Here is a 26,962-nt window from a genome sequence, read left to right as displayed (position 1 = left end):
TCCGTCTATCGTATGTCATCAGTCATGGAGACGGTTTTTATTTTTATTTTATTTTTTAGTGTCTCTCGGTGATGCAGACCGGATATTGTCGATAAGCGCGCTGAATCGGACGAGACATGAATTTCGAGAGCTCGTTTAAACATGGCCCGTATGCTAGACCTCCTTCTATGTCAACTCTTAGATTCGAACTACTCCGCATTTTGCTCTCTTCTCCCCCAACATCGGCAAAGCAACACGCTGTACGTACACACAGGCCGTCAAGCACAATTCAACTCTGGAGTAGGGAGAATGGGTGAGTATGCAATCCCCCTCTGAAGACTGGACGACCAGGACCCTTGTCACATCGACCGGCCACATCTTGACCAGAACAACCTAAAATCGTGGGCAAGCCAGGCAAAGGCAAGGTACCTGGAACCCTGGACTGTGTACCTGCAATGAGATGGGTATTCCCTCTCTCACCAGGGACCCCCCTGCTCTTCAGACATCTGGCAACGGACCCGCTGATCTGCTCATCTTCATCCTTCCACTCTCTGTCCTCACTCGCTCTCTCTCTGCCCTTGGTCCCTCTAAAGCCTTGCCTACCGTTATTAGTTATGTCTTTCAGGCTCACCATTCCCCATCCACTAAGATCGGGAGAATGGCCAAAAAGCTAGTGACGAGGCGAGGCACACACCCCAAGCGTTTGCCCTTCTCACACACCCATTCAGGCCGGCTCGCCTTCACGTAGGCTTCTCTCCTTCGGTCGACGTCGCCGCCCCTGGTCTCCCCTACTCTACATTTTCTTTCCCCCACCCCCGTCGTTGTTCTCAAGTTGCCTCCTGCCCCCCCGTCCACGCACATGATGTACTTCCATACTGTTGTACAATTCCGCATCCCTCCCCCGGACGGGTTGCTTGGTGAGGTCCATGATCCATGCCCGCCGCTTGTATATCTCCAGCCAATCTCTCATCCATGCAACCATTGGTTGCCAACGAGCACGCTCAACACGGCTCGATCCATTTATACACTCCTCCTCCCCAAATCTTGCCTGACTTGAGGTATCACCGTGTCTCTTGACTTTACCCGTTTACCTACTTTCGGTATTTTACTTCTGCCTGAAGTAGAACTCCCATCTTTCCATATTAAAGCCTCTTTACCCACTCCATACGAAGTCTTGTTGCCCGCCCGCATCCGCTTGCTTCCATCTTGACCGGCAGCCAGCCACGCATATGCGCCACCAACATACTTGAAAGTCGATTCGCCTCCCAACTTCAAAAGATGACCGCTCCTATAACCCAACAACAGTCCGCTCAAGCAAAGGATGCCGCTGCCGCCGCCTCTGTTCGCAAGAGGAGGAGACGCGCTCCCGCTGGCGGTGCCGCTGACGACTGTTTCACCTGCTCCAAGAGAAACGTCAAGTGTGATCGAAGACGGCCTTACTGCTCACAATGTCTCGAGATTGGTAACGAGTGCTCTGGCTACAAGACCCAACTGACATGGGGAGTCGGTGTCGCCAGCAGAGGCAAGCTTCGCGGCTTGTCTCTCCCCATTGCAAAAGCGCCCCCAGTCGCCGGTGTTGCAAAGAAGTCACCTCCGCGGCCCCGCGCCAACTCAACTGCCACCTCCGCTGGCTGGGCAGATGCCGAGGATTTGTCTCGAAGGAATATGCGCGATGATGGCGGCTTCTCCCCAGAACACGTTGGCTCGGCCCCGACCACGCCTTACCCTCACAACTACGACTTCCTCTCCATGTCACATCCTGAGCCCGCATCCTCTCTTACCACAGCGCACTGGAACAACCTTTCATATTCTAGCAGTATACCAACCGAGGGGCCCAACTATCGTAAGCTGGGCGCTCACCTCGGACCGATTCCCATCTCGGGGGCCCTGTCTTCGTCCCTCGAGTCCGTGAGTGATGCCGATTACATGTCGCCCATTAGCCACTCATATTCGAGAGACGATATCCCTTTCCTGCACAGCCCTACAGTTTTGTATGATGGTTACAGCGCCCACGGCTCGCCGAATCCTCAGAGCCCCATATCCGCCATTCTCATTGACCAGCGCGCCCCAACGTCCTGTCCGAGCCTTGTGTACGCACCATCCGAACAGGGTTCAAGCCTCACGTCGCACATGGACAACTTCGAGAGCCAGCTGAGTCAGAAACTGATGCGGGAGTGTGATACTCTAAGTGAGACGACCTGTCCGGCTCTGCTGTAGGATCAAGCTCGCTGACGTGACGTCTATAGGCGTTCCCGAGATGGATGCGTACAGCACAAGCTGCAACTCGAGCGGCCACGTCTGGACGTCACCGCCCCCCGAAGAGATGTCTCCGCACCATTCTGATCACCAAACGTCGGCTCAGTGGCCGACCATGTTCGAGCCTCAGGCCGTTCATGTCAACCCCGACCTCGTCGCCAAGATGCCATTTTTCATGGACTATTACAAGAATATCATGTGCCCTTCCATGGTCTTCATTGACGGACCCGGCAACCCATACAGAGAGCACATCCTTCAGTTGGCCCAGAACAGTCAGAGTTTACAGCATGCCATCTGTGCCCTGTCTGCCTGCAACTTGCGGATGAAGCGGAGACTTAGTCTGGGTCAAGATACCCGGGAGCTTTCCGAGAAGCTCATGGCCGAGAAATCGGGCCCTGACTCATTGACAGATGCACAGCCCGAAGACCAGTCTCTCTCTGAGGAGTACCAACATCGGAATCTCGCAGTGCATCTGCTCAACCAGCAGCTCAATGACCCAGCCAAGTCCAGCCATGACTCTGTTCTGGCAACCATTCTGTTGCTGTGTCACTACCGCATGGTCGAGTCTGGCATTGCAAAGTTTCATACACAGTTCGCTGGCGTCAAGAAGATTCTTTCGATGCGCCGGTCGCAAAACCTCGCACCATCCCGCGACTCTGCATGGATGGAAGCCATTTTTACATATTTTGACGCCATTTCAGCGAGCATCAATGACCGAGAGGCACAGCTCAACACAACATTCTACGGAGTCATGCCCGATGCTCAACTGCTTCCTCCTGGTGCTGAGAACATGGTTGGTTGCGACCGTGAGCTCTTCAAAACCATCAGCAGGCTCGGCAGACTGAACCTTCTCTCCCAACACCGAGCGGTTCAAAACCCCTTGACGCACAGCATCCCGTCGAGGTCTCAGTCACCGCTTGGCTCGCCATTGGCCCACGCTTACAAGGGAAGCCTCAACAGCTTGCATCAGCAGCAATTGAGCGATGCTTATAGCATGTCTAGCCACCGTTTCGACGGCAATGGCTTCGGTTCGACCCTAGATGAGGACGAATTCCTGTGCTCCCCAGTGACTTACGAGGACCACCGCAACAACTTCTGGCGGGAGTGGAGGGAGGCTCGCTTTGCTCTCCAAAGCTGGGAATTCGACTCAGCGCGTGTTCTCGCCTCGCTCCCCACCCCGGCCACCACCGCTCAAGTCCGCGATCTGGGCTCGTTGTCGGAGGCGTTCCGCTACGCCGCGCTGCTCTACACGGAGCGGCTGGCGTCGCCAAACGTGCCTTCAACGCACAGCAGCTTCCAGAACCTCGTGTCTCAAGTGGTCTACTACGCCACGAGTCTCGAGGCCGGCAGCTCTGCCGAGAAGTTCCTATTGTGGCCGCTCTTTGTGGCGGGTAGCGAGTGCGTCAACGAGCTCCAGCAGAACATTGTTCGGAGTAAATGCCGCGACATCATGGCCCGTTCTGGTTACATGAACAACCTAGCGGCGCTAGATGTGCTGGAAAGGCTCTGGGCCGGCGAATGGGAGAAGAACGAGCCGCGGAGCCCCGCGGCGGTAAAGCTCGAGGCGATGCGCAGAGGTCCGTTCAACTGGACTAGGTGCATCGGCGGGCCCGGGGTTGAAGTTGAGTGGATCATGTTTTGAGGGTAACAAAAAAAAAAGAAAAAAGAAAAGAAAAAAGCGAGGTGAACAGGGAAGAGGTGGAACGGAGATGTCGGCTTGGAAAAAAAGTACACGAGTCAAGCGCGCGCAGGTGGTCGGAGAGCGCGATGTGTGGATTTGTTTTTTGGATTTTTTATTTATCATCCCCTCGGCGGCAAGCTGGGCTGGTCACGATTGATGAGAGGGGAGGGGAGAGAGATCTATGGACCTGATCTATCTGTAACTGTATAATAGTCACCGCAACACATGATGCATATTTATGATAGGGCGTATAATATGGGAAGGGAGGAGGAACTGATGCGTTGTTATTTTTTTTTTTTATGGACAGGCAGAGCCTTGGGAGGAAAGGGGGTCGGGTGGTGGTTCTGATGAGATGAGGAAAAAGATGATGAAGAAAATGGGAGGAAATAGTTTAATTGTTAAGCTAGCCAGCCTCAGGAATACAGCACCATGAAAGGCGCAAACTTGTCCAGCCGAAGAGTTTTATGTTTTTGACAATGGATTTCCGAGATGTAAATCGGGCATAATTTCACAGTGGGATAATTTCATCATATTGAGGGCTCGGGGCGGTCCATCTTGTTAAAGCAAGATGCCGAACGGAAAAAAGGGGCGAGCAGACAGGAAAAAACACCACAAAAAGAGAGTTTTGGGAATTTTTGGGACTAGAGTAATTTACAAAGTGATGGATGGACCTGGGCCTGGACTGACTAGGTCCATAGAGAGAAAAAAAAAAAAAAAGAGCATGCGCGGAGGCCCCATGAAGAATTGCGACAAGAGAAAAAGAACGAGGTTCGACGACGGCGACGGCGATTGCGTGCTTGGTTGTTTGTGCCGGGCTGGGCTCCGTTTGAGGGGGGGATGAGCCGTGGTACCTGCGTCGCTGTACCTTACCGACAACCGCCGGGCGGGCGGGCAGCGGGTGAAGGAGGGCGGATCTTCGCTCAGGGTCCAGCGGCAGCAGCAGCAGCAGTAGAAGGAGGAGGAGACGAAGTGGGAAGAGGAGGAGGAGGAGGAGGAGGAGGAGGAGGAGGAGGAGCAGCAGCAGCAGCAGCAAGTCAGTAACATACAGGTAGCAATCCAGCAACGCAAGATGCCGATTTCAGTATCTCAACGTGCCATTGCGTTGAAGCTAAGCAGCGAGGCTGGTTGACCGGGGTGTGTTTGCGGAGGAGCAGGATTGGGGATGGAAGGGGTGTGTGGTAAGAATTGTGTGAGGGGTGGGATGGCATGGGGATACGAATTAGAGAGGAGGAGGAGGAGGAGAAGAAAAAGACAGAGAGTGAGTATCCGTATGGAGGGAGTATCAGTGAATGAATTGTGAGTGAGGGACGGTGAAAAGAGGGTTTTGGTGGCTTTTGCCTCCCGTTCGTCCCGGTTTACTACGTAGGTCGGGGCTCCACATGAGGGGTAGGGAGGGGGGAGCGTTGAGCCAGTCGCAATCGCTCCAAGCGCCGTTAAGGGAGAGCATGCGGGAGGCGTATGTGGGCGGCGGCGGCGGCGGCGCGCGATCCATCGTTATTTTATTTTATTTTCCCCATGTGTCTGGACTGACCTTGCCCAGTCCAGTGTGCGCGAACAGGGGGGGTGGATGGACGAGAAAGATGTGGAGGAGGGTGTATCTGTCGGATGACCCCGTATCTTTGATTACATGTGCGTAGTACGTACGACGAAAGAAAGGTAAAACGAAAGATTCCTATCTGTGATAATCTGTGATAGAGAATGGAAAGTCAAACAAGGAGGGAAATGCGATACGGAGAAACTAGGGCAGCTGTTTCGCTTGGGGTTGAGGCGCCCCGATTGGGATGAGGACGTGAGGTTTGAGAGATGCCGGATTTGGGGGATAGGAAAAATATCCGTACCCTGTAATGTCTGTGCTGTCAGCCTTTCCTGTGTTACCAATAAGTCAGTTAGTCATTCATTCAGTCAGCCTGCCAGTCAGCCAGGCAGGCAGTCTTTCATTCAGTCATCCGTCATCGTAGTGTAGGACCCTGAGGTGGTTCTGCTTATGCTCCGTCCGCCTTACGTGATCGTGGAGAGACAGAGACAGAGCTCGGTTACACCAGACCGAGGCAAGGAGATCAGCTGGAATTAACATCCGCCTTATTCAGGATTTACAACGCTAAAGCTCCATGTCGCTACGACGCTGAGAAAAGGGTCCAGCGAGACTCTGACAGCCTGGATTACCCTAGACCAGAAGTGGGAGTGAGGGAGGGGGCACGATGCTTGCGTACTAGTGGTGGCATGGAGTTAGTTTAGTTCATCGGAACGTCAAAGTACCTTGGGGAAGAGAGCAAGTACCTCTGCCAAAGAGACGGATATGCCATAGTGTAGTGCACATATAGGGAAGTGAGCGAGACGACCGCAGAGAGCAAAAGAGGAAAAGAAAAGGACCGGGGAGGGGACGGATCGAGGACCACATCGCACGGGGTAAAAGTATCCAGACCCGGGCCTGCCTGGCCAAAGTTGACAAGCAGCCGGCCATGCCAAGTGAGGAAAGGAACGGTGAGCAGGGGTACAGAATTACAGGGGGGGTGATTGCAGCATGTCGGCGGGCTGGCTGGGGAAACAGCTTAGTGTGGTGTACCACGCAGCAGGCACTTGAAGAGCCCACTCGAGCCAAAAAAGTTCCATGTGGGGGTGATAAGGGAGCGTTCGGGCCAAGAAGACAGGGGTTTGAGCAAGTATGATTGGCGAACCGCACGCGGGACTGGACGGGCGTTTGTGGTCTTCGATCTGGCGGCGCAAGTCTAGCAGGGGTGGGGCTGGCTGGCCTCAGTTAGTGTACTTGCCTTGTAGAACAACAGGGGGAAGGATATGGGATGAAAGTTAGTATACAAGGGTACAGGGAGTTTGTTAACGAGTTGGAGTCACACACACACATACATACATACATACATACACTACAAGTACGCGCAGAGAAAGAGAGCACAAGCGAGGACCAGGGGGCGGCCAGGGTGATGATGATGATGAGGAGGAGGAGGAGGGGGAGAAATGACAGACCAAGTGAGAGAGTGACAGTCTGGCTTATGGGCAAGAAACTCCGTGATCAAGGCCCCCCCTCCCCCTCTCTCTAACCCCCTGGTTGCCGAAGCGAAGGGTGAACAGGGGAAGTCGAGTCGAGGCGGTGGCGATTCCCGCCCGCTCTGCTTGCTGCGAACTATACCTAACCTTACGGAGAGTACCTTACTATGCCACATACAGAGTATCCGTACTATACTTCACCGCGGCAATGCTATGCTATTGTGGTAGACGCACATATATGCTCCCCAGGGGGTCACCGCACCATGTAGCGTGCTATGTAGTTAAATCATGTCGGTGTCTGTTTCTGTCGCCGGACCAGGGTCCGGGGCGGCTCCCCTCCCCCCCATGACACCCCCCATTACCGTTAGTGGACATGGTAAATGTCATTCGAGCGACGGAGAACGACGGAGTAAGGCGGCCCACGTTCTTCTCTTCGTCTGCATCCTTGTCGTGCCTGCGAACGATAGCAAGCCCGCCTGGTTGGCCCCGGGACCAGAGGCTGACTTGTGCAAATTAGTCCGTAGCGACGAAAACTGACACGGCGGGATGTGAGATGATGGCCGCGTGGGGGGGGGGGAGGCCAGTCTTGCGGTCTTTTCCATCGTTATTTTTTGTGTGTGTATGTGTGTGTGTTCTATTAATTCCCTCGTTGGATGAAAAACAAGACAAACGTAGATATGATGCTGTTATCCTGCTATCTGCTTATCACTGCCAGTCGTCGTGGCCCCCCCTTCCCCCCTTCCCCCCATGGCGTGGTTATCACTTTAATCCCTCCCCTCCATCCTCGCTCGCTTGAGGTCATCGCCGTCGGAAGGGTGGAATCGAGATCGTAGAGAAACACACCGATCAACGCCCGTCCACGCCCCCCCCCGGCCGAATGACGACAGTCGGTGAGTAAGACCTAAAGAAATCGCTGCGTATGCGTATGCGTATACGTACGGGATACGGTGGATTATACAGTAGCACACTACATAGCATAGCATAGCATAGCATCTCATCCCCTTGACATTTTCGCAATGCACCCGTGCCGAGTTCCATCTTGGTCCAGGGCCTCGAAACACAGTCATAGTAGTTCTATGTATATACACTCCCGGGTTCTGAAGCCGATGGTGCAGATTAAAAAATGACAAACTGAAATATCCAAAGGGGTTTGAAATCCGTGACCCTGAAAAAGCACGCAACTTGGGTTCCACCATCGCGAACAGAAACCCCGACATCAAAAGACAGACATAGAAAAAAAAAGAGTTTCAAGAATCGGGTTTGTCGGTATAAAGGCAAAGCGAGCCGAGGACCCTGTCGTGGCCAACAAAAAAAAATGCGTGATCCGCCAAGTCGCGTGCTTATTTTTTTTTAGTTTTTTTTTTTTCTGTTCTTTTGTTCCACGTCAGGGGTCCGGGATCAGGTTCTGAGTCTCTTGAAATCAAGCATCGCCAGCTGAAGAAGTCTAAAGTTTGTTACTTTATTTTGCTTTCTCCCCAATTATCCAACCTAATAGTAATACATTCGAGTGGGGTGTAAAAAACGAGGTCACCCATTCCAAACCTCACCCCCTAAAATTAAGCTATTTTACACCATCCCATCCCGCAGGGTCCTGCGATGCCCTTTCCACCACCATTCCCAACACCCATGGGCATAATTCGTCCCAGCCCAGCGGTTCCCCTGAGTGGGATAGGGAAAGGGGAAGGGGGCAAAAAAAAAACAAAAAAGACCCTGAGAAACTCAAGGGGGTCCGGCCCCAAGCATCAGCCCATCCGAGTCTATTAAATTTCCGGTAAACCTTTTTTTTTTTTTTTTCCCTCTCTTTGGTGTGCTCCATCGTACGTGGTATGAGCGTACTCCTTGTTCGCCTCTCGGTGCTTAGCCGCTCCATTTGAATCTGCTCTGTCTCAGCATATCCAGTAGACCCGTTGGCAAGAGTCCCTCGTCGACAATCACCAGGCTGCCGAACCTCGCAATCATGTCCTTCGCGTAGAGTCCGCAGATCCACTGCTCGTAAGCGCTGAGCCCGTACCAGCCGCCCGACGAAGACGACAGCGCCGTCGTCACGTCTCCCGTCAGCTCGATGGGCTTGTCCTTGGGCTTCTTCTGCAGGATCGTAAGCACGCGCTGTAGCCCCGTCGACGTGCGCCGCCGGTGTCGTGTGAACTCCTCGAAGCTCATGAACGGCTGGTCAAACAGACCCTGGACGCCCGGCGCCCGCATCAGCGGGTGCCCCTCTGACGCCTCGTAAACCTCCTTGTACCTGCGGTACGAGGTCTCCTCCTCCTCGAGGAAGTCGTCCATGGCCTTGCTCGGGTCCTCCAAGACGTTGTCGCGGATGAGGTACAGGTGAATAAACGGGTTCTGCAAGCCTAACCCACCCAGCGAGACGGGGAAGTACAGGTATCCGTCAGGGATGTCGACGATGCCGAACCTCTCGCTAATGAGCCGCCTGAGATGCCCGCCCGCCCCGCCGTCGCCAAAAAGCGTCTGCTGTATGCGGTGGAACGTCGCAAGCATGCTGTCCACGTGCGCCCGGGAGAAGCAGTTGGCGACCTGCCCGCAGTTGGTCGCGAAGAACCGCGAGCCGTAAATGTTCCACGCCTGGATCCAGTCGAACACGCTACCGCACGCCTCTAGCTGCAGGCGGAGCTCCTCAATATGCCCGTCAATCTTGTCCTGGTCCAAGACGAAACGCCCCGACGCGGGGTCGAGCTTGAGGAAACCCCATACCACGTCGCCCTTCGGTAGTGGCAGCCGCCCCTGGACAGACGGCTGCCCCGTGTTTTTGTTGTTTCCGTTGTCGTTGTCGTTGCCGCCGTCGTTACCCCGGGCCCTGATCCTGACGCTGCCCGTCTTGTCCTCGTTGAAGTCCAACCCCGTGAGCCGCACAAACTCGCCCATCGTCCTCCACGCCTTGCCGCACATCTCCTCGCCTCCCCATAGCCACATGTCGTCGTGCAGCCGGTACAGCCGGCACCCGTCGCCCTTTTGGTTGACGGCGAAGTCCATGCAGAAGAGCACCGTCTCCGAGAGGAAGTCCGCCAGTGGCGTCGATAGGGGCACGCCCCTCTTTCTGGACTGCGCGGGAGCGTCTGGGGGATCCTGCTTGAAGCGGTGGGGAGCCTCGAGGATGCGTCGGAACAGGTCGACCCATTCGGCCTCGACGCCGAAGAACTCGAGCACCGCAAAGATGGACGAGTGCGGCACGCTCGGCCCGAACCATTTAAGGTCCGATCTGATCACCGTGATGTCGCTGCCGAGCCCCTGGTGGATGATGATTTCGGACTGGATGAGGTGCAGCAGGCTCTGCACCACGTCAATGTGCGACTTCCGGCTATCGTCCTCCCTCCCGTCGTCGACGCTGTCCGAGTTGTACCCGCCCCTCCGCTCCCCGTGAGTCTGCGGTAGCTGGTCCAGCAGGATCTCTTCCCTCCAGTGCTTCGCCAGCTGGTTCTCCATCGAACTCTTACTCTCTACGTACCCCCTGTCGCCCAGCTTGAGGAAAAACCGCCACCGCAGCACCTCCTCCTTGGTCATGGGCTTCGACGCCGCCCTCTGCACGCCGTAGCGGCTCAGAAACGACGTCAACACCTCGCGCATCTTGACCCCCCATCGCGTGCCGATGTGGTGGATGAAGATGGACTGCAGCAGGTCCTCGTCCGGGAAGAAGCGATAGCGCCCGTTTAGCTGTCGCCGCTGCTCGACCATGACGTCGCCGTCCCACGCCCAGTTCTGCCGCGTCTGCATCCGCATGTTGAGCACGTCGGCGATCTCGCGGAGGACCACCTTGTTGTTGAGGAAGTCGTTGAGGATCGTCCGCTTCTGGTCCGTGAGGATGTTGATGCGCAGCAGGCCCCGGATCGTGTCCTCGAGTGAGTTCTCGTCAAAGTGCGGCTGGTCGTCCCACCGCTCCTGGAACGTCTTGAGCGTCTCCTTGAGACTCGTAAACGCACTCTTGACGTCCTTTGACTCGCAAAAGAGCTGTTCCAGGTACCCCTTGATGGCCGCGCCGTCCGTCTCCTTGGCCTTGAACACGTAATCCTCCCACGTCGCGCGCTGCGTGTGCATCTCCTCCCTGCCGACGGGGACGAACCCGGACTCGGCGTTCTGGTCTTCGGCCTCACCGGCTGAGATCCACTCATTCACGAGCTTGCCGTACAGCTCGGCGAAGCGGTACTTTGCTGATTCCACGTCGAGCCCCTTCCGCACGGCGTCCTCGTACTCGCGCAGGAAGTCCTCCGATATGCAAGGGTCATACTCGGCCTGCTTGACGAAGCGCTTCAGGTTGTCGACGGACGTCTGGTGGCCGTCGGACAGCTGGGACATGGCCGGCAGCTTCTCGACCTGCTCAACCAGGAGCTTCGCCCGCTTGCGGTGGCTCGTCTCGTACGCCGCATCTTCCAGCAGCGCCCGTTTACCGGACTCGAAAGCCGCCTTCTGCTTGTCCAGCTGGTCGAGCTTCACGCTCGTGATGGTGTAGAGAGTCTTGGACAGAACATCCGAGGACGCCATGTTGTTTAGTGATAGGGTCGTGAATGGGACGGCAGAAGACGGCTGTTTGTTTTTGTGGTGATGGTAATGGTGATGCTCTTGTATCGTTCGGATTGATGTGATTCCGGTCAACTTGGGCTGTCTATATACCACTGAAGTTGGGCTGAAGATGGTTGTGGCTGTAATTGAGGCCATTTCCTTTTGCCGTATGACTGGTCCGACTGGAATGAGACATGGTCCTGCTTTCCTTTGTTTTTTTTTGGCCTCGTTCGGGGGCTTGCGCTTGGCTGTTGGGGGGGAAAGTGGCGCTCGCAGTGAGATGGCTGAGGCCAAAAATGGCCTCAGTGGAGATATCCATCTCATGACTGCTGCGGTTGAGGGTAGATGAAAAAAAAAAAAACCGTGTACGTATATACATATATTACATATGAAGGTCTTCTTCAATTTAAGAAGTACATACCGTTATGAGTGAGGTGTGTGAAGAAATGATGAGATACAATAAGAGAACAACCCTTCATACCTGGGGCTGTTCGTCGAGACCGAACAGCTCTTGTGAAAGTAGCAGTGTTAGTGACTGATCACTACTAATGTGATCCTCTCGGCAACTCAAAGCATCCTGCACTTGCATCGACTTTGGTTCTGTGTGAGATCTCAAAAAGAGTATCTCTGGATGATAATCTCGAGATGAGCGTCTCATGGCGATTATTTCCAATCAGGCTGGGGATGCAGATGCGCCGTTCTTTAAGACGAACAGGATGAGGGAAGCAAAGTGCGCTAACGACACCGACATCGGCAGTGACGTGATTGCGAGGTTGTGCCGCTGGTGGGTAAAGATAAGAAGGCATACGCAACATTCGGGGATTAGTTGCCAATGAATTGGCGGCTGTTTTGCCCTTCCTGAGCAATTTTCTGCTGTGCCTCTCGAGACAGGGCAATATAAATGCGCTTATCTCGAACCCTTTCTGGGGTAATGGTGCCTGCCTTAGCAAGCCTTCATCAAGAGCGCACGCGACAATTGGCTACCTGCGCCGAGTCCGCTCGACCCTTTACCCGTTGCAGGTAGACGGCCGGGGGCCTAAAAGCTGGGGGAGTGCCGAGTTTCGGCCATGTTGGAAGGGTGCTGCTGCGGAGGATGCGCTATAGCAAATAGTATAGGCAAACAGCAGCCCCCCGCCAGCAATCAATTTGTCCATTGGCTGCCTATCAATTAGTCAGAGTTCTTTCTCCAGTTTGCTGACAATAGTAGCAAGTCCAGCAACATTGCCTAGCACGATGAACGCATCCATTTCCTAGACAGAATATGTAGGGAAATCTGAAAGATTACATAACGTGGGGATTTGCAAACCGTGCATTGTGCATTGTTAGTGCCATTTCCGTAGATAGCCGAAAAGGCGTGCATGTCAAAGTCAATGACACATCCGACAACAGAGTTTCCTTCTCCTGTTTCACTCACTCACTGTCAAGGATTCATCATTACATCGGCGAGATACCTCTCGGAGTAAGTAGTCAGGTTAAACCATGGCTGTGGACGAAGAACAACCCCGGCTAGCTGCCAACGGCTCTCACAACTCGGAGACGACGCCTTTGCTCAATGGTAGTGTCAATGGCAACGCCACAACTACGAGTAACACACCCGCCGCCAATGATGAAGAGACGACCGTCATTGCCGAGACCATCTCCGGCGGCCGCCTGGCCTTGATCTTGGGAACCTCGTACTTTGGCGTCTTTCTTGGCGCAATTGATAGCACAGTGAGTTTGGAATTACTGACCCATGCCGTCGGCTGCACTGATGTTAACACAAGACCATCATAGATCATTGCAACTCTTTCCGGCCCCATCTCCAGCGAGTTCAAGTCTCTCAGTCTGCTAAGCTGGCTTGCAACCGCCTATCTCATCTCCAATGCCGCCTGCCAGCCCATATCCGGCCGGCTGACCGACATCTTCGGCCGCGGCCCCGGTCTCGTCTTTTCCAACGTCGTCTTCGCCGTCGGCAACCTCATCTGCGGCCTCGCCCAGACCCAATCCGTCATCATCTTCGGCCGCGTCGTCGCTGGCATCGGCGGCGGCGGACTCATGTCCATCTCCACCTTCCTCGGCTCTGACCTCGTCCCCCTGCGGAAACGCGGCATCATCCAGGGCATCGGTAACATCGCCTACGGCTCCGGCGCCATGCTCGGCGGCGTCTTTGGCGGTCTAATCAACGACCACACCGCCTGGGGCTGGCGCCTCGCTTTCCTGGTCCAGGTGCCGCCCATCCTGCTCTCCGCCGTCCTCGTTGCCGTCCTCGTCAAGGTTCCGCCCAAGGCCTCCGACAAATCCTACCTCGCACGCATCGACTTCACCGGCGTCTTCCTGACCATATCCTTCCTCGTGCTCCTGCTCCTCGGCCTCAACGCCGGCGGTAACCTCGTCCCCTGGGTCCACCCCCTGCCCCTGACCACCATCCCCCTCTCCTTCGTCGCCTTCGGCGCCTTCCTCTACTGGGAGAGCAGGGTCAAGCAGCCCATCATCCCCGTCCGCCTGCTCGCGAACCGCACCATCCTCTCCGCGTGCCTGACGAACCTGCTTTGCACCATGGTCATGATGATGTCCGTCTTTTACGTGCCGCTGTATCTCCAGGTCAACGGGCTGTCGGCCACCGACGCCGGCCTGCGCATCCTGACCTCCCCGCTCGGCGTGTCCTTCATGTCCATCGGCGCCGGCTACGTCATGAAGAAGACGGGAAAATACGTCATCCCGGGTATCTGCGCCCTCGTCATGTTCAACATCGGAATCATCATCCTCACGCAGTTCGGCAAGGATACGCCCGCCTGGATCATCTACATTGTCTTCTTCCTCGTGGGCGGTGGCTACGGAGCAATGCTGACCATCACCCTGCTCGGCTGCATCTCTGCGGTCGAACACTCCCAACAAGCCGTGGTCACATCGTCGACGTGTAAGTGAAACCTCCTCCCCCCCCCCCCCCCCTTTTTTTTCCCTCATTACAAAGAGACAAAAGTACTTCCCAACCGCAACACACCCACTAACAAACCGCAGACCTAGCCCGAAGCCTCGGCGGCACGGTCGGCATCACAATCGGATCCGCCGTCTACCAGAACGTGCTCAAGAGCCGCCTCTGGGACCGATTCGGCGACTACCCCAACGCAGCCGAGATTATCGGGCGCGTCAGGGACGACCTCGACGAACTGAAGCACCTGCCCCCCGGGTGGAAGACGGGCGTCATCGACTCGTTCATGGAAGCCTTCCGGAGCGTCTGGTTTACCATGCTCGGCATGTCTATTCTCGCTCTCATCTTCATTTCGTTGATGAGGCAGCACGTGTTGCACTCGAACCTGGAAAGACGGTGAGTGGCCGCATGTATACGTTGTGCTGTGTATTGTAAGCAGCGGAAGTTGGGTAGGACAATGTGGGGTGTTGAAAAGTCCACATTATTACCCCGATGATTGCCTGTCAAGAGGATTCTGGCGCTTACTCGGGTGGACGCGGTGATGGCTGGATTTAAAAGTTTTCATGACTGCATTTGCATCGATACAATACTCTACAATAAATAGACATATAAAAAAAGTTAGGTATCTGGTATCTTGAGCTGCTTGCATACTTCTCTACCAGTAAATGTGTGCGGTATTGCACAGGACTGGTACTACTTGACGCTCATGTGGCAGACTCATGTGGCAGATACGGTAGGCTCAGACGCCAGCCAACCGTTCTAAGATGTCACAGTAACTTGATATTGCATCTCTCTTGGCGAGAATCGGTCTATGTAATAGTGTAGACTGCATATGATATCATCACAAAATATAACACTGGTAAATCGACTATATTCAACGCACGCCGGACACAAGCTAGTGTAAACAGTCATTTACGACCGTGAGACAGGAGCCGAACATAGGTCCAGTCCCTGCACCAGCCCGTGTCCCACCGTACTGACACGATATATCTCAGGCATACGCCAACGTATTGTCGTCCCGAATTCTTCCAGCGACCTTGATAGACGTCTCACTGCCTGCGACAGAGGGGCCTCTGACGAAAATCTGTTCAAAGGCATTAGCTTCCGCTTATCAACTTAACATGGTCTTCAACTTACCTCTCCCTGGTAATCTTGGTCTGCGTTCTTGTTCTTCTCCGTATCTCTCAAAAGGATCTCAGTGCTTGTGACGGGAGGGCCAAAGTGCGACTGGGCATCATCCTGAACTCTGTAGTCGTAAAAACCAGTTTGGGCAACAGCGCCCGCGACCTTGGGCGCCGTGAGAGCGTAGATGATCCTGGCACCCAGGAACACACGCAGATCAGAAAGCACCCGCGAGGACAGCGGTGGCGAGTCGGCTCCGGCTCTGTCCGCAACGTAAACCAGTCGCAGCTTTCCAGGGGTGGTACCAATCGCGGGGCGAGACGCGCTGTTGAACTTGGCGGCCGCAGAGGCAACGGGCATAACACCACTATCCGTCAGGCTGCGGGACTGGGCCCAGTGAGCGACCTTGGCGATGGCAGAAGTCAAGCGGTTGGTGGCTTCCTTGTGGGTCCTCAACAGAGTCTCGGGGGTAGCTACGAGCACCGTAGGAGCCACACCTTGAGTGGCCAGAACCAAATCGGGGGACCGTCCTGCAACAGAGTTGAAAGCAACAGACGCGTTCGAGTACAGGGCAGCAAGCGTCAGAGTGAGGGTGTGAATGTTCGTCAGAGAATCAGCCGCCAGAAAGAGGTCAGACGGACCGAGGCGTTGCGTTGACGGGATTGCAGCAAGCTGACCAGCTACTCCGGACACCAAGTTGGACTGAGTGAACCGCACCATTTCTTCCAGGGTTCCGGGCTTAGTCTGCCAGAAAGTAATGATCTCCCTGGGCTCAACCTCCTTGTCAACAGCAGGCAGCTCCCTTCCAATGCTGGCAGGCGCCTCGTGAACGATGTCCTGCCAAGTTGCAACGTTAACGCTGCCTCCTGTGCCCTCGGGAACCTCGTTCCAGTCCATATGGCTGCTGCCTTCATCCACAACCCAGATCAGTTGGCGGAGAGAGGGATAGGCCTTAACGACGGGGTCGAAGGGGAACGCGCCAGGCGCCGTAACAAGGGTATCCGCAGCAGAACGACGAAGCATCATGATCAGTTCCTCGTCAGATACGTCAAATGGAATCAGAATGGCCGTGAGATTGGGGTAAAAGCTGCAGGCGAAAAGAGCCACTAGCAACTCAATGGAGTTCGGCAAATAGATGGCAACGCGAATACCGCCCTGCTCGTGGATGTGTTGCCCAATAAGGTTGATTTGGCGAGTAACATCGTCTTTGTGTCGTTAGACATTGAAATAAGTGAGATCGACGTGCAAACTCACCGAGTTGATGCTCAACGACGTTCTCGCTACCAAGAACCGTCAGTAGACGCCCTTTAGCTCCAGCAGGCTTGCCGTCGTCGCCTGATCCTCCAGTCGCAGCCCGTCTCCAAATATCCCGAAGGTCTCCATCACGTCCTCTCGACCACTTGGAAGCACCGGGATCCTTAACGTTGAGTCCGCTGTTGAGAGGCATGCCGTGAGGGGAAGAGTGGGATCGGTAAACGGGAGATTCTCCTTTTTGTCGGACTGGTGAACCCTGAGCCTGGCGCGCAAGGAGCATAGGATGAGTATCGGGGTCCTGGCTAGAAAAGATTCGATAAGAAACGATAATGACTAGCAGGGTAACGAGGGCGGTGGTGTATGTATTCCATTGTCCGAAGAAGCCTGACACGGCCTCGTCCAGCTGGAGCATGATGTTGTCGAAGAACCCCATGATGGGCGGGCGCGATCGTCCAGAGTATTCGTCGTTTCGAGTCGCAGGCGTCGGTTATGATGGATGCGCGTAACTAGAAGAGCAAGTAAACAGGTGGCTTTACGTGACCCGCATGGAAAGCTCGGGGGGGTTAAAGAGAGGAAAAAACATGAGGCAGTGCCGGACCTCAAGCTCGGAAGTTTCGTGGTGAGGTGGGCTTCGCTGACAGTCGTTTGGCGGGGAACACTGACATACCCCCCGGCTGTGCTGACTTGGGTGAGCTGGACGGGAGGGACCCTAGGGGGGAGCATGAAGTGCTCTGCCTCTAGCTACGCAATCCGCGGCCTGAAAATCCCCGGGGTTTGGGGGAAGTTCCAAGCCTTCCCGTACCTAAAACAGGCACAACAAGTACGTACCACACCTCTAACAGCCGGCACCCGTGGGATCTGTGCGCCACGAGCGCCCCACTATAACAGAGCTGAAGGCAGGTATCCACTTTATTCAAAGTGCAACTGACCGCTTCTGCCGGTTGCTGTGGCCCCCCTTTGTGGCTGGTGCATTGTTTTTCTGCCAGTCCTTCCACAAGACGTTGCGACCTGCATCTGCTCATGCCCATCACCAACTGTCAACTCAACTAAGAAGCGGCGCATTGAACCACGCTCGCGCTTTGCGACAGCGCAGCGTCGGAAACGAGGAGTTACTAACATACTACAGGTTCTCGAAAGAATTGAATTGGTAGGGCGTCATGAATCGAGATTGCGTGAATCTTCAACAAGGCTGACGTGGTAATGGAACAGGCCTTGACCTTGACGCCCTACATCGATATCCATTTCCGGCTTGGAATTTTATAGCAGACACGACAACCAAGATGTCTTCTTCAGTAAGCAGGGCAGACATTCGCACACCTGTCAAATCTACACCACAGAAGCCCACGGCTGTCGTCGATAGCCCAGGCACTTGGAGGCATCCCCGTCTGAACGAGATTACGAGACGGCGCAATGCCACTACATTTTCCGAGAAGAACGTGAGAAGCATCGCGCTCAACATTGCCTTCCTGGTCAGCTTGTGGCTCTCGCAGGTTCTCGCACGATCTTACATCCCCGCGCAGTGGTATGTTTGGCCCCTTGGCTTGCAAGTCAAAGCGGTTCTGACCATCAACAGGTTTAGCGCTTCTCTGCGATTCTACCTTGGCTGGGCGTACTATGCGATCCAACTCATTCCCCTAGGCAACATCGGCATGGCCATGCTGCCACTTTTCCGGCCCGCTGACGACCTTGCCGACATCCCTCTGACACCCGCTCAGCGCAAGCTCCTCGGCCTGCCGCCTAGTGCAGCCACTGCTACGCCAGATGCTGTCTACAGCACCCCGCCGCGATACTCGCGAACTCCATCTCTGGCCGGATCTCCTGCAAGCAACCGCAGTTTCTCTGGCTCTCCTCTGTCAGGACGGGGCAGTCCTGCGCTCGGCTCGTCCTTGAACGGGCAATCTTACTCCCCTTCTCCTCTGAACAACAGCAACAACAGCCCCTCCAAGTTTTCGGCAAGCTTTAACAGCACCCGAAGGTCATCCTTTGGCTCTTCGACCAACTTGGGAGCGAGCACAAGCTCGTCCCTTTTCCCTGACCCTGGCACGCCTAGCCCTTCAGCTGGTAAGCGCACTAGTGTTGGCTTGAACAACAAATGGCTTTACGAGCGGGGAAGGCGGTCATCTGGAGGCACCTGGCTGCACTGAACATTTCTTCTTGTCATTTATCTCAAACGGCATGGTGTGATGCATTCGACGTAATTGGGACTTTTGAACCTTGGTTTGTGTACCAGCTTGGAGAAAGGCGTTGCAGGGTTCCCCTTATTAGGAATTTTCAGATGATGCATTGCTGTCTTCGATGCCTCTCTGGATAAGGCGGCCAAGTGAATGCCTTTCCAAAACAACAGTCGCGAGAAGAGCATAGACTGTAAATATATGCCAAGTTTCCATGACCTATCAGTACAAAGGAAACTGAGAATACAATAACTTTTATCTTTGGGACACTAAGATGGAGCCTATGTTACTTCGACAGTGTAGATCACGCGACAATCGAGATAATTTCGTATTAATCCGAGATGAATAACAATTTAAGCCATTGGAAAACATGCGACGACGCCTTTTGACCGGCTCGATGAGCTCCTTAAAGCACACATGTTTGTTCAAGAAACTACCAACCATAATGCGATATTGGATAATCCGGTGTTGCTGTCTGAAGGTATATGCAAGTACGTACCTCGGCACAGAGTGCAACTATGCAAATAGAATCCTACCCCGCTTTTCAATGTTAATTGGCTAGACACTATCAGCGACCCACCTTTCTGCTATTACGTAGCACCTGGAGCCTTTGGTCTGGAACCTTACACCGTCGTCCTCCAAAGCTTCCTCTCTTGTCAGAACGTTTCGATAGATATGATCGCTCTGTAACAACATGGGTGCCAGTGACTCGAAGCTTGTCTTCAAGAAAGGCATCTTCAGGCTGTCTGAAGAAAGACATATTCCAGCCGATGATGACTACTGGACCTCTGTACGCCCTCTTGCATCGTGTCATCTTCACCTGTAGTACTGACCAGATCGCGATAGTTTTGGGAGCTTCCCGAGTCGTCAGAAGATATCTTCAGCCTCTTCGCCCCCGCCGACATTCGTCGCACGAGAGACAATGCCCTCGAAAACTTAGAAACTCTGATACTCGCACTTACGTCTCGGTTGTTTATTTTACGCCACCATCCCTCATTTCCGGATCCTGAAATCGCTCCCGAACGGGACGCCCTCAATTGCATTCGAGTCCTGACCCGCATCCTCCCCTTCATCTACGAGGCAGACAATCTCCAGCAATGGGAGGAACGTTTCTTCTGGGGTACCAGGAGGAAGAGGACGAGGCAGTCGGCCATTGCCAATGAGATACTCTTCGACGGAGCGCAGGACGGCCAAAGATCGCCGAAACCGAGAACTGATACCGAGGACTTTGAAGACGCGAAACCTCTCGCTGAGGAACTCATCGACACTCTCCTTGATTTGCTCTTCTTCTCCGATCTCACTCTACCAAGGCAGCCCCATGGGCGTCCGAAAGTCACATACGCCATCTGGCAGAGTGGTGTTGGCTGCAACACCGCGGTAGCTACGACCAAGGAATACGAGAGTAATCGAAGTGAGATTCTTCGCCTGCTCATGACAATGACTAGTCAGAGTATGTATATGTCGCCGAATACCTTGCCACAAAAGGGAGTTCGCGCTCTTACACATATCTGCACGTGTGCCGATAAGCAGGTCGTGCTATCGGTCCTCTGCTCGCTCCTCAATACTGTAGGTTGAAGCCTTTTGACTTTTCTTACGTAGCCTCTGGAAGTCTTGCTTACAATGATAGACCCTAAAATACAACCCAGCTACTTGGCGTGTGCCTTACAACACGCTGGTTTTCAAGGATGAGAAGCAGATCCTGGTGACATACACCTTGCAACTGTTGCTGGTATTACTTCTATACCCAATACCCGAGCAGAACGGAACGACTTCGAAGAACTATTACCGTCACTTTCTCGGAAGACTTCATCGTCCACAGGATTTCCAGTTCATCGTTGACGGCATGACGCGCATACTCAACCAGCCACTCCAAGAAAAGAGCTCATATCTTCCTAGTGGACAAACAACCGCAAAGTTTGCCCCAGAAATCATTATGCTTTTCTGGGAAATCACGCAGTGCAACAAGAGATTCCGATCTTTCATTATTGATACCGAGCGGGTCCATGATTTCGTTGTTTTAACTCTGTTTTACGCATTGGAGTACAAGAACGATCCATCCAAGCAAGGTGTAGTGCGCATGTGCGCTTTCTTGCTTCAGACCTTGAGTGTGGAGAAGAACTTCGGCACCAATCTGAACAGGGTTTTCGAACGGCAAGACAGTCTGCCGTTGACTATCAGAATACCAGGGTTCAGTGGAACATACGCCGACTTCTTGATCCACGTGAGTAAGCATGACACCTTGAAATGAACTCATGCTAATCATCCTAAGTCGATTTATAATCTCATTACCACAAGCCAAGGCAGATTAACCGCCATATATCCTGCTTTGCTTGCTGTGATCAACAATATTGCCCCTTATCTCGAAGGACTCAGTGCGGCATCTGCCTCCAAGCTCATGCAGCTCTTCTCATCCATGTCTTCGCCATCATTCCTCCTAGCCAACGACAGCAATCATGATCTGTTAAGGTCACTGCTCGAATCGATCAATTCTATCGTCGAGCATCAGTACCAAAGTAAGTTACCTGCCTCAATAGTCCTCAAAGATATAAGCGCCCCTGGCTTAAGCGCGACCAATGCTGATCAACTGCCAGGGAACCCTGAATTGCTCTTCGCAATTCTGCGTAACAAGAAGCGCATAGAAGCACTGCGATCATTTACACTTGAAAGTGGCCAGGAAGAAATAGAAAGACGAAACCTTCGACGCAAGGAGGCCGCGGCCAACGGAGATGGGCTGGAAGCCAGTTCTGTTAGGAGCTCTGCAGAAAGCATCCGGAGTCCAACAACATCGCATTCTCGACAGCCCACGTTGAGCGATGTTCCAGAGGAGGACGGCACTTTCGCAATCGGGGACGACGAGGACGATAGCGAAGACGAAGACCATCACCCAACACCCGCGCAATCCACCACGAGCGAGAACCCGTCTGTTACCTCATCCCAGGCCGAGTATGCGGAAGACGCAGTACCGACTCAACTTCGAGGAATGTCGGAAAAGGCAAGAGGCAAAATGCCTGCTGGCATGAGTAACTTCTCGAGACAGAACAGCACCACAAGCTTGGGCGGCTATTCCGTCAGTGGCCAATCACAGTCTGGTGCCTTTGAGCCTACCGCGCAATGGATTGAGAGTTGGCTCCCAGAGCTGCCTCTCCATACTATTCTTACTGTAATCCAACAAGTGTCGGCTCTATTGCCACGCCAAGCGCTAAATGCCGAATCTGCAAGCCGGGAGACTCTGCAAAAGATACAGGAAATCAAGCTGGTTGGCGTCGACCCAGGACCACCTCGCGTGCACTCCTTTGAGTGGTCACAGTTGTCGTTGGGATGGTATGAATCGCTCATCTGGGGCTTTGTCTTCAGTAGCGAAATCCAGGTCTCCAAGGGGACGGTTGGAGTGTGGAACGGCACAGCGATTAAGCTGTTCCGAGTTCAGGAAACGGCGCCTCAAGGCCCAAGCTTGACTTCACCCAGGGGAGCCGTTGACGCTGTAGGAAGCAATATTGTGTCTCGCATCGGCGCCATGAATCTACGTGGCGGCCCGGGAGGTGCGGGATCAGGCACACCGCAACGCCCCTCGTAAGAGATCTCAAGTCGTTGACTGGGAATATATCGGCCCTCTCTGTCTACATCCAATAGCACGTCCTCTGTAGGACGCTTATGGCAATGACATGGTGGGCCCAGTGACATTAAACGAATGTACATGTGGAAGTAATGAGACACAGGATATGCCAAGGGGACGACCGTCACTAAACGTCACGACTTGGGGGGTTGTGATGAGTTTACTAGTGCTCAGTGAGCAGCAAGACTCAGCGCAACAGAGATGGGCATCATTGAGGCGTCCAACAGCAAAAAAGGGGATGCTGGAGTTGGAATTTGGATTACAGCTGGCGTTCGGATGATCAGCTGTGGCAAAGGACGCGTGTTTAGCTCCCATAACCAGAAACAAAGACATTGCATACAATTGCATAAAGATTCAACGCCCGTGGCCCATACACACCTCGTGAAGCCGTAACTGGCAGCGGCGCGCTGGTGAGGTGAATCACGTAACGTGGGAAACTGAAGAGGATGGGAAACTCGAAAGGGTGTGGCTGGGTGTGGCTTGCTGTGGCAAGTGCGCCATCCCAACTGACCAGGGGTAAGAGTGAGCCATAGCCAATTGATCCATATCCCGAGCACTCCATCCATGAACTAGTTGGATCAATGCAACTCTGTACCTGGCAAACAGGGCAAAAAGCGGTGATCATTTCCGAATTAACCGGGGACTCGTACGCACCGCCACATGTCCATTCGTTTGTGCACCCGTTCTAGACTTGCTGGCCATCCTTCAAGGCCACTCAGGCCTCGTCAAACAAACAGGGAGGGATAAGCCACAATGCCACACCTCGAGAGAGAGATGAACATAGACGTGGTGACATGGAAGCGCTCGCTTGGAAAGACGAGGGCCGGGATGTTACTGAGTCCCCGGTGATGGTAACGAGACGGCACCTTATTTGCTTACGTACCGAGTATTGATACCCTTCATGCCCCCTTTCCCTAAGTTCTCAAAGCCTTCCTCACCCGCTGTCTAAGGCAGTAAGGCTTCTTTGTGTTGTTCTCTCCGAACAACAAAAGACTTTTACTTACTCTCTCCATCGGCCATGCCCACTGTTGCCCAACATGGCGACTCCTCTCGAAACCAGTGTTATCTTAGCGGGAGATGAGATTAGACCTTATCGCATCCATGTGAGAAACACTCAATCTTGTTTTTTTCAGTGTCGCAGTGCTAACTGAGCCTTGAACTTAGGTATCAAGCAAATATCTTGATCTCACAAAACAAAAGCTAGAGCTGACGAGGCTGCCCCATGAGACTGTAGAGCCCAAGTCCCAGGATTGGTGGGAGCCCAAACAACAGATCGAGCCTCTGATCGATTTTTGGTAAATTTCATTGTTCCCACTTACATGACGCGCTGCTCACTAAGGGCATGTCTAGGCTTGAAAAGTATGACTGGCGAGAGCAAGAGAGGCTTTTCAACGCTCAACTCCCTCAGTTCCGCACAGCAGTATCCATACCCGGTTCAGAGTCTTCCATCCGGCTTCACTTCATCCACGTCAGGTCGCCTCACGACCATGCCGTCCCTCTTTTACTGATACCCCCTTTTCCTTTCACTAATCTCTCACTCGGGCACCTCATCCAGCCTTTCACCGAGCCAGAGAATCCCGAGACTCAGCAACCCTTTCATTTGGTCATTCCTTCTCTTCCTGGCCTCGGCTTCAGCGATGCGCTCCCAAGCAACACACCCGTGATCTCGGCTGCTGCCGAGATCCTTAATGTTGTCATGTCGAGGCTTTCATACACATCCTATCTTGTCTCGAACACTGCCTCAGCAGCTTCGAGTCCCGCAGAGATCGACTGGAAGCTCGCCAACTACCTGGCCACCCACTACTCTGGCAGTTGCGCGGGTGCTCACTTTATCAACCCTTCTATCACGGCACCGACTCTCAAAGAAGCCCCTTTGGAATGGATGAAGTGGACCATCGCTAAGCTCTTCCGCGCCCCCGTTCTTGGGTATCAGAACGAGGACTTTCGTTCTCTGGACCGTGTTCAATCCAATCCGGAATCACGCGCATCAAAGTCGTCACCAAAACTCGGTCCAAACACCATCATGGAGCCAAACACGCCGTCTTTCGCCCTCTGTGACTCGCCGGTCGGGTTACTCGCCCTCGTCCTCAAAGTCATCCGTATCTTGGGGACCACAAGGGACTTTTCGCCCACCGAGATCATCACCTTCACCCAGACAGCGTGGCTCCCCGGCCCGGAGGCAGCGATGCGCTTCTGGGCGCATTGCCTCGCCCATGACGAAAAGCAGCTCCCGAAACCGGCGACGAAGCCTAGAGTTGCAATCACGGTATTCTCTGGAGACGACGGGGGAACACGGCCACCCGACGCCGAGACGCGAACTATCTCGCCTCGTCCGGCGCCAAGTTCATACGCTTGCCCTGCGTGGGCCAACGTTCTGTATAACGTGGTTCACACGCATCGAGCGCCGGGAAACCCGGGTTTGGTCGCCTGGGACTCTCCCGAGCACATCCTGGACGGAATCAGAGGACTGTCCAAGGGGTTGCTGTCCATCGGTAGCAAGTTAAAGACCTCAAGCAGCCAGCCTGGCACTGAGCCGTTGCAGGGGGTTGTAATCCAGTCCGATTCTGCGCCAGCGCCAGGCTCAAACCAGGCGGTGCGCACGCCGGGACCGACGGAGGTCATGCCTTCCACACCGCAGGCCGAGGCCTCGTGGCGCCTCGAGCGGATACGCGAGGCTTCGGAGACGCCCGGCAAGTCGCAGAAGGACGGCGGGGGAGCCGACGCGGACTTTGACCAGGCGAGTCCGGATACTATTGTAGTTACCCCTCCGGGCAATTGAGGGGTTCTACAAGTTTGTGCCTTTGGAGAGGTAAAGTTTTTTGGTTTCTTTTATTTTGTCTGATGATACCAGGATATACGCTTCGCTGAAATGAAGACGATGAACACGAGAATGAGGAAGGAAGCCAATGGAATAATCGAGCTATTTATAACCTAATAACATGGACCTATTTTCCGACTTGTCACAACTATGACCAAACCCAAACCTTGCGTACGTGTGTAGTGGGAAGAAAAGATGTATTTGCTTTGAGATGGTTAAATCTCCATATGTTGTTGTTATAGGCTTTCTTTGTCTCTTATTGCAGGTTCTCCAACAACGTGGCGAGTATGGCTGCGTAGGCACAGCTAGCGACTAGTACGGACTCCATCTTGATACCTGGATGGGCAGCCATGACCGAGGCAAACGCGACGGTAGACCCGAACACGACGCATATGACGGTCTTTTTGCCCATTGCTGGGAAGAAGTAAAGCAGCGACACTGGCGAGAGTAAGAGGAGGGCGTAGATGCATATGAGGATCGATTTGGCGACGATACGGATACGTTGACTAGAGAGAAAAGTCACGTTTTCCTCTTTCTTGGTGCTCGGATCCTCGAACAGAAACTAAAATGCGCGTATCTAAGTTAGCTGTTCGTTTTGTAAAGTGGCTCGTATCGTTGTGTTCGGGGGGCTTACCACTAACAAGCACATGGGTAGCTTGAACAGCCATCCTTCTGCGATCCGCCACAGCGGATCCGAAGAAGTGCTTATGAAGTCCTCTGGGTAATGTAGGTACGCCATCTCTTGTTCATTTAGATATCCGTCGCTCTGGATCTTCTGGTATATGTTGCGGAACTCCGGGCGGTGCACTTCGTCGAGAGAGCCGAGGAATTTTTGACACTCGAGGAAACGGTCTAGTGAAGTTAGTAATCTTGAAGCATTGCCGTCTGGTGTGGACTCGACTCACAGTAGGAGGGAAGCAATGAGGATATCTTCTGCAAGGTTCCGGCTATCTCGTAGGACAGTTGGCTGTCTTCTGTTGTGTCTGGCAAACCCTGCCGTTCAGGGGCTTGCATCCCCCCTTCTAACCATCGCTGTTCCAGTTCGTAGAGAGTTCCTTCTAAATCTGTCAATTTGGTTGTGCAGTCTACAATGACGCGTTGCAGCAAATAGCCAAACCTGCGGTGTATCGCAGTGTTTGCGTACGCCTCCTGTTCTGCCGCCAGGCGTGGCCAGCCTTCGGCATACCTCTCGGCTTAAGACATGTTAGATCTTCCGGGGTAGTGTAAACCGAGATTGTTTTGGTTGTAAGCAACTTACGTTGATTGCGGTAGAAAAAGCTGCTCGAGGCGTTTGCGTCATCTGGGGCTTCCGCTTTGTCCGTCAAACAAGTACTCGTAGTTACCGGTGATTATACACTTACACGTCGAAGTAGTAGAAGGCTGCATCAAGAGCCACGAGCCCAACAACCGGTTAAAGAACGTAGATCGATATGTCTGGTTCAACTCGGGGGGTTGGGTTGCCGCAGGGTAGCTGCTGCTGGCCTGGCCAGCTTCGATATCAGTCATCGGCACAGTCGACATGTTACGAGATCTTGTATTGTCAAAGTAATGCCTTGGGCTCTTCTGTAGACATAGTCGCCGAAATGAGCTGAATTTATGGACTTTTCGACATCATCTTTGCTGACGCAAAAGGACATTCGGTGAAGGT

At 53.8% G+C, this 26,962-nt stretch overlaps 9 protein-coding genes across 9 annotated transcripts; 5 read left to right on the top strand and 4 right to left on the bottom strand.

Moving 5' to 3' along the window:
* Window positions 1-1,257: 1,257 nt before the first annotated feature.
* Window positions 1,258-3,877, top strand: CTRU02_201845 (uncharacterized protein; the record flags this gene model as incomplete). Its single annotated transcript, XM_036725200.1, has 2 exons — window positions 1,258-2,167; window positions 2,226-3,877. 2 exons carry the CDS (start codon window positions 1,258-1,260, stop codon window positions 3,875-3,877), a joined length of 2,562 nt encoding a protein of 853 aa, XP_036582878.1.
* A 2,118-nt stretch (window positions 3,878-5,995) lies between these two features.
* On the bottom strand, window positions 5,996-6,219 carry CTRU02_201844 (uncharacterized protein; the record flags this gene model as incomplete). Its single annotated transcript, XM_036725199.1, has 2 exons — window positions 5,996-6,125; window positions 6,194-6,219. The coding sequence occupies 2 exons, from the start codon at window positions 6,217-6,219 to the stop codon at window positions 5,996-5,998; spliced, it is 156 nt and encodes a 51-aa protein (XP_036582877.1).
* Window positions 6,220-8,773: 2,554 nt separating this feature from the next.
* Window positions 8,774-11,752, bottom strand: CTRU02_201843 (uncharacterized protein; the record flags this gene model as incomplete). The annotated part of the gene is made up of 1 exon (XM_036725198.1): window positions 8,774-11,752. The coding sequence occupies one exon, from the start codon at window positions 11,750-11,752 to the stop codon at window positions 8,774-8,776; it is 2,979 nt and encodes a 992-aa protein (XP_036582876.1).
* A 1,155-nt stretch (window positions 11,753-12,907) lies between these two features.
* On the top strand, window positions 12,908-14,736 carry CTRU02_201842 (Multidrug resistance protein fnx1; the record flags this gene model as incomplete). Its single annotated transcript, XM_036725197.1, has 3 exons — window positions 12,908-13,138; window positions 13,202-14,324; window positions 14,426-14,736. The coding sequence occupies 3 exons, from the start codon at window positions 12,908-12,910 to the stop codon at window positions 14,734-14,736; spliced, it is 1,665 nt and encodes a 554-aa protein (XP_036582875.1).
* Window positions 14,737-15,327: 591 nt separating this feature from the next.
* Window positions 15,328-17,145, bottom strand: CTRU02_201841 (amp-dependent synthetase ligase; the record flags this gene model as incomplete). The annotated part of the gene is made up of 3 exons (XM_036725196.1): window positions 15,328-15,420; window positions 15,474-16,663; window positions 16,713-17,145. The coding sequence occupies 3 exons, from the start codon at window positions 17,143-17,145 to the stop codon at window positions 15,328-15,330; spliced, it is 1,716 nt and encodes a 571-aa protein (XP_036582874.1).
* An 847-nt stretch (window positions 17,146-17,992) lies between these two features.
* Window positions 17,993-18,856, top strand: CTRU02_201840 (Nucleoporin POM34; the record flags this gene model as incomplete). Its single annotated transcript, XM_070203937.1, has 1 exon — window positions 17,993-18,856. The coding sequence occupies one exon, from the start codon at window positions 17,993-17,995 to the stop codon at window positions 18,854-18,856; it is 864 nt and encodes a 287-aa protein (XP_070062519.1).
* Window positions 18,857-19,577: 721 nt separating this feature from the next.
* On the top strand, window positions 19,578-22,457 carry CTRU02_201839 (high-temperature-induced dauer-formation protein; the record flags this gene model as incomplete). The annotated part of the gene is made up of 5 exons (XM_036725194.1): window positions 19,578-19,673; window positions 19,730-20,449; window positions 20,511-21,104; window positions 21,153-21,396; window positions 21,475-22,457. 5 exons carry the CDS (start codon window positions 19,578-19,580, stop codon window positions 22,455-22,457), a joined length of 2,637 nt encoding a protein of 878 aa, XP_036582872.1.
* A 1,076-nt stretch (window positions 22,458-23,533) lies between these two features.
* CTRU02_201838 (putative epoxide hydrolase) lies at window positions 23,534-25,275 on the top strand (the record flags this gene model as incomplete). The annotated part of the gene is made up of 3 exons (XM_036725193.1): window positions 23,534-23,599; window positions 23,661-23,791; window positions 23,847-25,275. The coding sequence occupies 3 exons, from the start codon at window positions 23,534-23,536 to the stop codon at window positions 25,273-25,275; spliced, it is 1,626 nt and encodes a 541-aa protein (XP_036582871.1).
* A 295-nt stretch (window positions 25,276-25,570) lies between these two features.
* Window positions 25,571-26,835, bottom strand: CTRU02_201837 (uncharacterized protein; the record flags this gene model as incomplete). The annotated part of the gene is made up of 5 exons (XM_070203936.1): window positions 25,571-25,876; window positions 25,949-26,166; window positions 26,220-26,372; window positions 26,573-26,614; window positions 26,676-26,835. The coding sequence occupies 5 exons, from the start codon at window positions 26,833-26,835 to the stop codon at window positions 25,571-25,573; spliced, it is 879 nt and encodes a 292-aa protein (XP_070062518.1).
* Window positions 26,836-26,962: the final 127 nt, after the last annotated feature.

The sequence above is a fragment of the Colletotrichum truncatum genome (assembly GCF_014235925.2).
Source record: "Colletotrichum truncatum strain CMES1059 chromosome Unknown Contig_0001, whole genome shotgun sequence".
NCBI lineage: Eukaryota > Fungi > Ascomycota > Sordariomycetes > Glomerellales > Glomerellaceae > Colletotrichum > Colletotrichum truncatum.
This window is presented reverse-complemented; position numbering and strand designations above follow the sequence as displayed.